A 14,600-nucleotide genomic window follows, 5' to 3' on the forward strand; every position below is an offset into this window, starting at 1 on the left:
TTATTAATTTTAACTTAGATTTTAATTTAGACGACCAGGTGGCCTAGTGGTTAGGGAACCTGACTACGAAGCTTGAGGTCCCGGGTTCGATTCCCGAGATATTTGTATGAGAAATACGAATGTTTGTTCTCGGGCCTTGGGTGTTTAATATGTATATAAGTATGTATCTATCTATATAATTATATTTATCCGTTGCTTAGTACCCATAACATAAGCTTTGCTAAGCTTACTTTGGGACTAGGTCAATTGATGTGAATTGTCCCGTGATATATATATTTTTTAATGTGAAAGTTTGTGAAGATGTTTGGAGGTTTGTTACTCAATCACGCAATGACAGCTGAAGGGATTTACATGAAACTTGGCGTACCTACAACATATAGACAAAGATCTGCAATGAGACATAAGATACTTAATATCCCGGTAATGCGTTCCCGTAGGATAATATTTAAGTTTAAGCAAGAATAGAGGGCACTTTCCAAGAACGGTGACGTACAGCCACCAGCACCAATATCTGACGTAATAAAGCGTGCATAAATATCTGATACGACTCTATTATCTAGGGCCGGTAGGATGTGTCAGATATTGTTGCACGCTCCGCTGTGGCAGATATTAATGCTGGTGACTGTACCGTGACTTCGGCTCTCAAGATGACGTGTTAACTTCGTTTGAAACCAATAGATGGCGTTGTGCGAGCGTTGTCCTATTAAATTGTTACCGTAACCTTTTTCAAGCCAAACTCTAAGACATTTATTTATTGCATTGCCATGGTAATAAGAATCGTGTAAGAGTGTAAGTAAACGGTTGTCGTTGCATATTTCTAAAAATTAATAAACTTATAATATTAAATATCATGGGACACTTGACACTAATAATTGACCTAGTCCCAAACTAAGCAAAGCTTGTACTATGGATACTAGGCAACGGATAAACATACGTATATATATAAATACATACTTAAAATAGTACATTGTGTCTTAAGGGCGGTAAATAAGGAATTACGAACGAGAGTCTATTAGAAATATTGTCTATTATAAATTTTATATTTCTAAAAGAAAATATAATTGTTCCAAATATTGGCGATACCTTATGCTGCGCTCTTGGCAGCGCCGCCCTCCCCCTCCCCCTCCCGCAGCATGCTCCGCAACGTGCGTGTGCGTGTGGCAGCAGCGCGCGCAGCAGTATCAGTACGGGCACTGACTCATTTACCATTCTTGGGCTTCATGACAAGAAAATTAGTACGGGCAATGATTCATTTACCGACCACGGGCTTCAACACAAGCACATTAAGGTCGAGGGTTTTATTTGGGGGGTTGCAACAAAGGTAGCCTGCATGTTACGACACTGTTTACGAGCAAGTGTGATGAAAACATATTTAATATCCAAGACATGAGAACAAACATTCGTATTATTCATAGAAATATCTGCCCCGGCCGGGAATCGAACCCGGGACCTCAAGCTTCGTAGGCAGGTTCTCTAACCAGTTGGCCATCCGCTCGTCTATTGCACGGGCATAATTTACAACAATTGAATTAAGACGGCATTAAGCTATTTCTAATGCGGGCAAAGCCGCGGGTTAAGGCTAGTATATAATTATAACCTTTAAATCATATCAGCGACGAGCAAATCATATGTACCTTAAAATATTTACTACTTATTTCAGTATTTTATTCCTAAATTGAATACTAAAGTAAAATAAATTGGGATTCCTCTTATAAACCTATACACATATTTTAAAGCAAAATTTAATATCTCTAGGTACTTAAGTACATATATATTCTTCAAAGACGGCTTTCCAAGAAAAAATATTTACTACCTTCTTTACCAGTGTCTGGAGCGGGCGTTTCGCTAATGTAGCTTATTTTCTCTATTTTGTAACCGATCCATCTCGAGCGGAATGCAGGGGAAATGCAAAAGCGAGCAACCGGAGCTAAAGTTGTGCACACAAATCATCTACTTAATGATAATTATTTTACCGTGAAAAAGTGGTTGAGGCTTATTTGGATAGGTCCTTGGCAAAAAACGATGAGACTGACGCTTTCTGTTGCGATGTTTGCACATAATTAGGTACGATTCTAAATATCCGTTTCTCTCAGATCAATTTGCCAAAATGCAACTGTATTTTTGTCACGTGAATATCTAAATAAGCCATTATTTGCTTGCCTGTAGCTATAAACAAATTTCAAATTACGTAGGTAATAGCGGTAAATTGACACTTATTGAGGTCGTAAACAATAATCTGTTAACCAAACGTGACCCAAATAGTGGGCACCACACACGGCAGTACATCGACCGTGAGAGCGTCTCGTAACTTCCACAACAGTGGCTATTTAAATCTGCCTAAGACACGCTCATTGGTGCTTACGTAGTTTGTATGCAACAGACTGCTTTTGTTGTGTAATGTGCTTTTTGGAACAATTAATAGGTAACTTAATTTCACTGTAATTATTTTTCACGAATCAAAAACAACATTTACATCAATGTCGACGTTGTACGCATTCAATCTATAGTTGACTTAGCACTGGCAGCATTCGCTTTAAAAAAAAGGGGCCTGTTTTTTTTCTGTGCGTGCAATTTATAGGCTTACAGCATGCGACTTGAAAAGGCCGTACAAAGCATGATACTCAGGCACATTGGCTCCGGCATTTCAATACTAGCATAACGATCTTCACCGGTGAGCCAACTCTGAATTCCAAAGGGATCATTGGCTTTTGCTAGCCTAGATCGGTCGTTCAAACGTTTTGTTGGAAACCGACATAGGTACTATTTTCATGAATGAAAGATTAGAAATTTCAATGAAAGATTAGATCTCAAGCTGATACGGACAACGGGCGTGGTTTGATTATTTTTTCCCCATTATTTCAAGTTATAATTATTATACTCAACCTATACTATGTCTGAGAATAACTGTCATATATCCGGTTTTTATTTGTCTTTTACGCTCACTCGAGCCATAATCATTTGTGAGGTCTTGTCAGTCTTAGTAAATATTTTTTGTAGGTAGGTACCTCTAATTTCCAAACACATAGTTCATCATACTACAGTATAAAAACTAAAAGGTCAACTTAGCAGTTACTTAATTTTTGTTTCAAAAACAGTAGAATTTGGACGCCTTAAGACGATAAGCCAAAGGCTATTAGAAACACAGGGAAGCATAAAGTTATATCTTACAGACTGGCTAAAACCAAAAAGTCGTTTCTGGGAAGGTTTTATAACAAAATTCCAAAAAAAGATACTGCTCAAACAGTTAACAAACTTCAAATCTCTTGTCATTAATACATTAATATTCAAGTTGTATTATTCCACCTGCTCGTTTCTTCCACAGGTCGACCAGAAGTAGGCGGGGTCTCCACCCTTACGTTGTCAGTATTCCAAAAATCCGCACAAAGCGTTTTCGCTCTTCCTTCATCAACCGCACAGCAAAAGAGTGGAAGTCCCTGCCTGCGACTGTGTTTCCTGAACACTACAATTTGGCTGCTTTCAAGTCCAGGGTGAATGAGCATTTACTAGGCAAGCGTGCTCCATCGTAGGCCTCATCCTCGCTTTCCATCAGGCGTGATTGTGGCCAAACGCAAGCCTATACTGTATAAAAAAAAAGATATTTTAACTTTGACTTAGCTCGAAAATTATCTTGACCTTATACTTAAGCATAAGACAGATGACACGTTCCAGGTTACAGAAAAGATAAAGTAAATATACATTCCATGAGCTGAGCTCTTGCCACATTAAAATTTCAACCTCGTGAAAAGCAGCTTTTTAGATGAGACTAACTTTCTTCTCAGGTGACTTTAGACATTAACAGCTACAACAGAGTCCAAAATATCTCTTTTAGGAAACATATGAATGACAAAACGATGATAACCCTTTTAAGAGCCGTTAAGGCTTTCCAATGCGACTAAATAAGACTTAACTCACCTTTGACAAAGCGTGCTCCGTAAACGTTCAAATCGATTGACAAATGTGCGACGTGCCCTTTTTAAAAAGGCGTAGATGCATGCCGCACTGTGGGCCGTAGAAATTGCTCGGCGAAGTGTGACACTCCGCCGCTTTCTAGCGCGGCATGCCGGCGGCATCCCAACGTGCTCTGACGTAGACGCAGCGTCACCACACGGTTCACTAACTGCTCCATGCAGAAGCATTGGTTGCAATTAGTCACTTGCTACCTACTTAGCATCGCGAGACTGCGCTTCGCAACAGCTGTAGAAAAATACAAACAAGGGACGTCAAAGAGTCATCCACAGTGAGTTTGTTTAATTGATGTGAATAAAACGGCTGATAATGCTCCTCGAATAGAGTCACCGGCGTATATTCGCCGAATTTGAAATGTGCCGTGATTAGCGTAAATAATGAAATGACCAATCCAGCGGGCGAATATGCAGTCTATGTATGGAGAAAAAAAAAGTAGTTTAATTATCAGTCTCGAATACCTCTAAGACTTGTATACGGACTAGTTTCTTATTTAAATATTTTAATATTATTTTTCGGCATATGATTTAACCTTCTACCTTACCTCAAAGATTTGATTTTTATATGATTTTTCGTAATTTCGCAAAAATAAATAAATAATATTGTTTATGTTTAAAAGTGATGGGACATCAACTTGAATCAAAAATTGTATCAATACATACAGTTTCGTGTTACAAGTCACATATACCTACATACTTAAACGAAAATTGGTAGTTTTGACAGTTCATTTAATTTCAATTTTTGGTACATTTAGTGCGTTACTAATTTTTTTCATAAACCTTTAAACAAATCGCAACTTTTTAGCACAATTCAGCATATAAAACCCAAAAAAAATCGCTCCACCCGAAGAAAAAAAAGAAAAAAGTCCTGTACTTAATTCTTTATTTCAACCGCTTCACGCACTATTCTGGAGTAGTAATGATGATATTCAGTAGAGAGGACCTTAGGATTGTGAAACTCAATCCAATCGTTAAGTCCGCACTCCAAAAAATGGTCGGCTATAGCTGATTTACCCACTTGGCGGTTCATGGCAGCTGCGATATGTTCCTTGACCCTTTCAGCGAGTAGTCGCTTCGTTTGCCCAAAATATTGCAAGAACTTTCAACTTTATAAAAATTATCTGAGCTTCCACAAACAACTTTAAAGATAGTTGGTAGGTCATAGATAAAATGTATGTCGTAGATCACACCTCTAATTAAACAGTTGAAATAGGTATTTGAGGCTTGTAACGTAATAAAAAGCTAAACACAAAGAGAGGGTTCATTACAAATTAATATTAAAAGTTGTCGAGACAGATAAAATTAACAGTGTTATTACCAATGCCTATTACGCAAACATTCCACTGTTAGCTCATTATCTGTACATTATTAGACAAGGTTCCCGTAACGAGCCCGTGTAACCGGTTCAATTGCTACGCAACTCATAAAAAGAAAACTGGACCTGCCAGATTTGAACAAAGCCTACGTAACTTAGTTACGTTAGTCTTTTTTAAACGGTTATATACAGGCAAAAAATAATAGTAACATAGAATTGTTTACGTCAGGATAACCCATTATAAAGTAGTACTTAGTCCTATTGTTTTGCTAGTCTCTTTTACTTACTATATTAAGTTCCAAAATAAGTAGGTACGTTTTCACTAAAAGTATTGTAGTGTGTAGTAATATCTATTTAGCTGGAATAATGACCGTTCTGAATTGTAAACAGCGGCGTGGCTAAGATGGCAAAGTTTGGGCGTCGTTCTCGTCGCAACGATAACTCTGACGGCATCCTTCTTTGTTGCTGCTTTCGGACAGTTCTAACTTCTGAGACCTGTCACGTAAAGTTAGTAGTCGGTTTTCCCGAATCTATTAGGGACACGATATCCTAAAATATTATTTCGCGACCTGAGTTTATTAGTCGTCAGTAAGAATTTCCGTTATTAATTTTGCCATTGTTCAAAGTTGACACTGGGGACGATGTCCATTTGTTACAGTTTATTATACTGTCAATCAATAAGCAGAGTAATTAAATTAAAACGACCAGTTTTGTTTATTTCGAACTGATGCTGCGACTTCGTTCATTTTGATTCCGTACTACAAAATTTGCAAATGTAAATGTGGTCCTAACATATTAATACGTCTTAATATATTATGTACACATTTTTGAACAGATTTTTGTTATTATTATTTATTTATCAATGAAATAAAAATTGTTTTCTTTGTTTCAGATTTGATGCTTCGAGTATGGTGTAGATGTGACCAATGACCGCGCCGACGCCATCGAATATGGCAAGCTCAAAAGTTGGCGGGACTTACTACGAACTTTTATAAATTACTTTAATATCGTAGAATCTCAATGATTCGGTAGAAAAGTTTACAAAAATGGTGCGACGACGTTGGAGATTTGTCACCATCGCTGCATTCCTGTTATTTATAATAAAGGACACACAGTGTCAAGGTACGTGAACCGCTTAATAAATGTATGGCAAATGTAACAGGAACAAGTAAAAAATCCTTTCTCTTAAAGTTATCCAATGAGATCACGAAGTTTTAAACTTTTATCAGTCTTGAAGCAATTCAAAGATAACTAGGACAGAATATTTTAATTCACTACGGAATTCGTTGTCACTATAATGAAGTTAAATGATTTAACTTGATAAAGAAAACCGGCCAAGAGCGTGTCGGACACGCCCGAAATAGGGTTCCGTAGCCATTACGATAAAATTAAGTAATATTTTTCTAAGGATTTGCCTTCGGGCCGTCGGGTAAAAAGTTAACATTTCAGGAAAATGGGTAGAAATAGGAAAAAAATTTTTTTTTCGTTTCCCATAATACCTAAGTAAATCAGCTGATTGGGCTTTTTGAATGGGAAGACGAAAAACATTTTAATTTTCACACACACCCATTCACCCCTTAATTAAATAATGTCGGGTAACAATTTATACACCTTCAGTATATAATAATATATCACAAAGATAAACATAAAATAATATAGAACTAGGTTATGTATATGTAATAATTACGTTAGATACTTAAATAAAATAAGTTATTAAATATTTATCATCATTTAATAATGATAACAACAAAATTTAATTTATTAAAATCTCAACCACGGGGAATTTGATTCTTGTGTACGCGGCAACACAGAATGGCGTTTAGGGTTCATGTTATTTTATTTTGTAATTTCGAAATTATACGATATTTACTGATGGTACGTGATCCCAGTGTCCTTCTTATTTCTTGTAGTATTATTTTTACACAGTTTCACTGCGCAAACTGGCATTTTACTTCGGTTTATGACCAAAATTTAACAAAACATTCGGTACATGCACCTTACGCAGTTTGCAACGCGACTGACTCGCCTCGGGCTCGGGTACGCCGAATTCGGCGTACTATTTGTTGCCGCGTTTGACAAGTACGCCGGCGGTATCTAGTCGAGCGAGCGCGCGAGACCAATCATTCATCTAAGTTAATACTTTTGAAACACCAGTTATCTCAGCTACCAAGAAAAAATAATCCTTTTTAAAATATTAATACCAAATCAGTTTTTTCCGAAACAACTTAGAACTTGATTTTTACCTTATGAGTACTATCATAGTTAACTTGAATAATTAACTAGAGCTATGAGGATACTGCCAGACTGACTTTACAGACAAAACAGACAGACTGACCAAACAAATACTTAACCTTTTCGTTTCGTCAGGGGTTAAAAAGCTTCGAACAAGTAAAATAAATACTCCTTTTCGTGCGTAGAGATTGAAAATAGTAGATGGGCATTTCTAGATACCGTTGTAGCCTGAGTTTATCTCTACGATTTCAACAAAATTTAGGAGGTGGACTCAGGCCATGATTCCGAGCTGGAAACATCATCGACTGTCACAAATCGGAATCATGGACTGAGTCTACCTCCCAAATTTTGTTGAAATCGGAGAGATAAACTCAGGGTACATCAGTAGATAGAAATGCCCGATACTAACGGGAAACTGAATAATGATTATTTTTTGGTTGGATACTCGCATCATATCGTCAAACGAATATAGGTACGAAACTCCACAGAACTAATTCGAGTAAGTGCTTTCTAGGGCAGCAGGAATATAGTGGTTTCGATATGATTGGAAAAACGTATCCAGCATTCTAGTTAATTATCTCAGTGCCCGCTGGCCTTGTACTACATATAATTTAGCAACGATATCTGTTTTAAAATATACGTATTCTTACTTCACTACGAATACATTTAAAAATGTAAAAAACCTGAAACTGTAATGAACTAAAAGAATTTCCTTGCTCACCCGCGACCTTACGATAGCTAAGCTTATGCAAAATATGCGTGTTCATGCAGTTCCTCCACCTCCACACTGTAAGAACACACACAAATCACACAAACCCATCTATCACCACCACCACTTTACACTGACGCGTTTCGAACTCAACCAGAGCTCATCTTCAGAGTGACATAACCGTACACCATGCTACCAGTTGTTAGACTAACGAACCACAACCACCGTTTTAATTTGTCACTGTAACTCCCCAAGTACCCACATATATTTTATGAAACAAAACAAAACTACCCACTACTTATTAATAAAAAATTTAACCATCCTTAAAAACTACCTTGATTTTTATTTATTTACTGTCAAGGCAAGAATTAAATCATTCTTTATCGGACTCAGATTCGTATGAAGTGTTACATTATTGTGTTACAGTATTTGGCCTTGCTACGGCTTGGATCTAATTTCAGCAATGGTAGTTAATAAAACATGCCTTGACAGTAAATAAATAAAAATCAAGGTAGTTTTGAAGAACGGTTAAAACATTTATTAATAATTAGTGGGTAGTTTTGTGTTGTTTCATAAAATATATGTGGGTACTTAGGGACTTACAGTGACAAATTAAAACGGTGGTTGTGGTTCGTTAGTCTCTCTGAAGGTAAGCTCTGGTTGAGTTCGAAACGCGTCAGTGTAGTGTGGTGGTGGTGATTGATGGGTTTGTCTGATTTGTGTGTGTTCTTACAGTGTGGAGGTGGAAGAACTGCATGAACACGCATATTTTGCATAAGCTTGCTATCGTAAGGTCGCGGGTGAGCAAGGAAATTCTTTTAGTTCATTGATATGGACCTCCGCAAAGTAACGCCTGATTCAATAAATTATTTGAAACTTTAAGATTTTTTAACCAAACCAATATGTCGACGTGATTGATTTTTAGTAGAATAAATTGTACTTACATGATATACCTAATACACGGCATAATAAGAGTAAAATGGTGCAAAAGTCTGAGCCGAAAGTCCGTAGGCGGACAATGCGACCGGGCGTCGCCCACGTGCGACAGGCCGCCATGCTACATAAAATATATTATTCAGATGTTCCGCCTATTCTATGACCAGGACCTTTAGTTGACACTAATTTAGTGATATTTTTATATGCCTAAGGGAAGTTACCGCTAAATAAGATACAATAGAGTATTATAGAGTCTTTTTAAGAAACACCATAGCGCCAAGAAAGGTATCGTTGTAATATCATTTTGATATGACCCTGCAATAAGTTTAGGTAGGTATGTAACGTTACAGGTTAAATAAGTTTAAAAAAAGTAATTATTGCTTTTTTATGTATAGGTAAGTATTTGATATTTAGTTTGATTTAGGTGTATTCATTAATTTTTGATATTTCAGTAAATTTTTCATAAAAAAGGTAGTGTAATTCAATCTTTTTAGCAACATAACGGTCTTTCCAAAAGCGCTGTAGTATCAATAAAGCAATGTAAAAGCGTATGATTTTGACACGTATATAGAATTCTAGGCCACAGTATTTTGTACTTATAGAATGAGGTAATAATTGACTCAATTAGGAATGCTAGCCACAATTATTCTAACTACCTAAATACTAAGCCTGTTCATCGAGTTGTCTGCTGAGTAGTTTCTGAGAATTGAAATGTCAATAGCGGCTCAAATGGATCAATTGCGAACTTAGTCAACTACAACTAGAACACTAAACACAGCGGGCGCGTCTGCCCGAGAGGACTTGCAGTTACAATGGTCTTAACAAGGACTTCTAAATTTACCGAATTTAAAGTACCCTCTGTTACGTAGGTTCTGTTCTAATGTTAAGTTCAATTACGGAAAACCGTCTTTTTTGACAGCGTTTAAAGTAAATCAGGGACAGTCTTTGGGAAAAACCTTTACTTTGAAAGCACGTGCGTCGATGGGGACAGTTATAATTAGGTGCCGCAGTACGCGGGGGCCGTGATCATTCGAAGAGTCTTTGTCTCAAATGTTTGGAGTGCGTACGTGAGGAGCCCTCCTAATTACGGATCAAGGAGGATTGCAGGCTCTCCCAGCACCTTTTGCGCCGCGCACACAATACCTTCCCGTGAATAAAATGGAAATAACGTTTTTCATACTCCATTTATTAGCAAAGTCTTTAAAAAGTTTCTTTCTTTTAAAAAAGTTTTCGCGCAATTTGGTCGTGTTAACAGTTGATATAAAGTTTTATTCGTAAATTTGATTATATTACCGTAAAATGGTACGTTCTTTGTTTTCTATGTTTTACGCTACAATAGAATTAGCCGCTGGAAAATATTTTTGTAATAAACTTACTTTTAATCCATCTTTATGAAAATAATGACGGATTCGCTCTTTTAGATTCTTTACATTCGACAGAGCCTAGAAAACATATAAATTACTCCAAAATAAGCAAGCAGTCTTCTATCAAATTCCAAATGTTTGAATCGACACTTGAATGTAGAATTAACGTGAGTTCACACATTTGCCAAATAACAACACTGTCGTAAATGTGCCTGTTGCTTTTAAATTAATTTAAAAAATGCAACCGTACGAGTATTAGGTCTTTTCAAGTATGTACTTACAAACTAATCTTACTGTTTTTTAAACAATTAAGCTATTGTTTAATTTTTCTTATCCTAGTTCAGTATAATAGTTATTAGGTCTTTTTTAAGCCAGCGTTGTGAACAGATCTTTTGTTTCGATTCAATGGCATTACCGTAACATATTTATAAATCCATAGAATCAATCAAATATTAGCAATAAAATAAAAGTGTAATAAATTATATTTATTTTTAGGATAGTTTTTAGGGTTCCGTAGTCAACTAGGAACCCTTATAGTTTCGTCATATCTGTCCGTCTGTCTGTTCGCGGGTAAGCTCAGAGACTGTTAGTACTAGAAAGCTGTAATTTGACATGAATATGAATATCAGTCACGCCGACAAAATGGTACAATAAAAAAATAAAAAAAAACATTTTTAGGGTACCTCCAATAGACGTAAAGTGGGGGTGATTTTTTTTTCTCGACTAACCCTATATATTAAGGGGTATCGTTGGATAGGTCTTTTAAATCATTGTAGGGTTGCTAAGACAATTTTTCTATTCAGTGATCTGTTTGCAAAATATTCACGTTTAAAGTGCAAATTTTCATTGAAATCGAGCGTCCCCCCCTCCCCGCCCCTCCTCTAAAATCTAAACCGGTGGGTGGAAAAATATGAAAAAATTCAGGATGGTAGAAAGTATATCAAACTTTCAAATAAAACTCTAACGGTAAGTTTGCTTAAGAATTATTAGTAGTTTAAGAGTAAATAGCAGCCTAAGGTATAAAATATACCTAAACTATGGAAGATTCCGTATAAAATATGAAATCCTTAGAAAAATATTAAGTACTTAGTTTTTTCCTAATGGGTACGGAACCCTATCCTGGGCGCGTACGACACGCTCTTGGCCAGTTTTTCATTTCATTGTACATTCACTAATTTGTTTTAATGTGTGTTATTGATACATTACTTTAACACCTGTGAATAATGTTACTGGTAAAACAAGTCAGTAGGTACTGCGCAGTATGTAGGTCATTCGTCATCGGTTTTTCAACCCATTTCAGAGTACCTACTTCTAATACTCGTATGTGTGTAGATAAAATAATGTATGCAACTGTACGTAATTAGGCCTTAAAACACTCATGTGATCCTTTTATAAACCACACTCGGTTTTAAGGACCCTTATTACGTAACAGTTGCATGAACTACAATACAATACAATAACTCTTTATAAGCAGTACAGAAAACACAAGTATATACATAGAGATTTTCCAAGGTGAGCAATAGGCGGCCTTATCGCTTCAGAGAGAGAAGAGATCGCTCTTCCAGGCAACCTTTACCATGGACAGATATATAAAGAATACAACTATTAACTACTAACTTAGGAACTACTATTATGGCTTACATCCCATTTCAAATATTTAATTTATGTACCTTATCGTAAATTATTAAATCAGTCAGTGTGTGATTCCGTAATTAATTTAATTAGTTATCTGCCTATTTCCAAATACATTTAATTTTATTTCCTTTTCCGATACTAAATAAGATCGGCTAAAATAATGTGTCATGAAAACTTCTAAGAATTACATATAACAAATCACTGATGTTAATAAGAGCTTATTATGTGACCTGTCGTATACCTGCAGGTTACCAATGATGGAGTTAAGAAAAATCGTCAGTAAAAACGATTTGATCAATCTGTCATAAATTCATAATTGATACGTACTAGATTTGACAAAAGCATTGTCACTACGAACGTCCAAATGATAGCTAGAACATGAAATAAATGGTTCGATTTATAGAATTCATTTTTCAAATATAGAGCTAATCTTATTTGAATTTCGTACCCAAATTCCAGTTCGAATTTGATTGACAGGACTCGTCTGATGATAAATTGTTTTTAGCAAGAATCGTAAATCCCTTTTCTAAAGCGTTGAATTTTCCACTCAATTTTTCACAGATAATGCGTTCCATTTCTATAACCTAATTCGCAGTGTACAGTTGTATTCTGCCGCAACACGTAGAGAGGAATATGTAGTTGCTTTTGGTATTAATTTGCCGAATAACGCAATCACTAGCGATAGTGCTAAAGTATTAAAAACCGATATGCTCCAATGTCTCAAATCAGTTTACTTTCGTAGTCACCGTGAATTGGATTAATCGACGTTTACGCCAAATTTGTTTCCCATAATAATATGCATTTGATCACATTCGTTATTCTTCACAGTCATTATTTTTAAACTATCCTGTTTTTCCTAGTCGCGATTCTGCACAATATGAATTCCACACAACTTCATTTGGCCACATTCGTTATTCTTCACAGTCATTATTTTTATACAATTCTGTTTCTTCCTAGTCGCAATTCTGTACAATATGAATTCCACACAAAAACATTTGATCACATTCGTTATTCTTCACAGTCATTATTTTTATACAATTCTGTTTCTTCCTAGTCGCAATTCTGTACAATATGAATTCCACACAAAAACATTTGATCACATTCGTTATTCTTCACAGTCATTATTTTTATACAATTCTGTTTCTTCCTAGTCGCAATTCTGTACAATATGAATTCCACACAAAAACATTTGATCACATTCGTTATTCTTCACAGTCATTATTTTATACAATTCTGTTTCTTCCTAGTTGCAATTCTGTACAATATGAATTCCACACAAAAACATTTGGTCACATTCGTTATTCTTCACAGTCATTATTTTTATACAATTCTGTTTCTTCCTAGTCGCAATTCTGTACAATATGAATCCCACACAAAAACATTTGATCACATTCGTTATTATTCACAGTCATTATTTTTATACATTCCCGTTTCTTACTATTCGCGATTCTGCAACATATGAATTCCACACAATTGCATTTGATCACATTCGTTACGTTGGATAGGTCTTACTTTTACATATACATATACTTTTACATATGTTTGTTACCTAACATAAAAAAATGATAATAATAAAAAAATACAGCCGAATTGATAACCTCCTCCTTTTCTTGAAGTATGTTAATAAGTCAAGCCACGATACTCTTACGCTCTGGGGAGTAGTATTCGATGGATGATTTCATTTCGCCCACACCATACGTCATGTTTATACCGATTGTACCAAAATAAATTCAACAGGCAGGGATTGATTACCCACATGGTATAACTTTCAGGACATTACATTTTTCCTTTGAACTTGAAAGCAATCATTATGCTTCGTCTCATTTTGCATTAAGTACTCCTAAGTACTTAACTCTCGAAGCGTTCTTGAACAATTTTTAAACCCTGTCATATTTTTGTTGACTGTAAAACAGTTATTGCTAACTAGCTTTTTCCCGCGACTTCGTCTGCGTAGATTTCGATATGTACACAATACTCCATGGTACCCAATGAGATTTTCTCGGGTCAGGCTTGAAAAGCTCACTTTCTCGAAACGTAAAAAAATAAAAGTGCAATTCCCAATAGACTATACACTTTCTCAAAAAGTGCATTTTCTCAGAAAGTGTATTTTCTTAGTGCATTTTTTAAAAAGTGCATTTTCTCAGAATACTTATATATTTTCTGCGAAGGTGGACTTTCTCAAATTATGAACAATCTAATAAATAAATCTCTTAATTTAATAAAACCGGACAATCGCTTGTCGAGCCATGCTCAGTATAGGGTTCCGTAAATGCTCAACCGTCACAATAGGTTCAGAAGTTAGAAGGGGGGACGCATTATGTTTGAACTCACCGAGCGATTATTTACGTCACTGTTGATTTTGTCGAAAAGTATAGTTTTTGAAGACCACTACCATTTTTCTAAAACCTATTTAACGACACACCACACAGCGGGGTTGGAGCAAAAAA

The 14,600-nt window shown here is 35.9% G+C and overlaps 1 protein-coding gene across 2 annotated transcripts in view; it reads left to right on the forward strand.

Moving 5' to 3' along the window:
- LOC141427342 (uncharacterized) overlaps positions 1-14,600 on the forward strand; it is a 66,185-nt gene that overhangs the window by 33,636 nt on the left and 17,949 nt on the right. For both annotated transcript variants that reach the window (XM_074086681.1, XM_074086687.1), the window contains exon 2: positions 6,170-6,399. In XM_074086681.1, the coding sequence (XP_073942782.1) occupies positions 6,324-6,399 (76 nt within the window). In that variant the 5' untranslated portion in view covers positions 6,170-6,323. The remainder of the gene's footprint in view (positions 1-6,169; positions 6,400-14,600) is intronic.

This window comes from Choristoneura fumiferana, chromosome Z (assembly GCF_025370935.1).
Source record: "Choristoneura fumiferana chromosome Z, NRCan_CFum_1, whole genome shotgun sequence".
NCBI lineage: Eukaryota > Metazoa > Arthropoda > Insecta > Lepidoptera > Tortricidae > Choristoneura > Choristoneura fumiferana.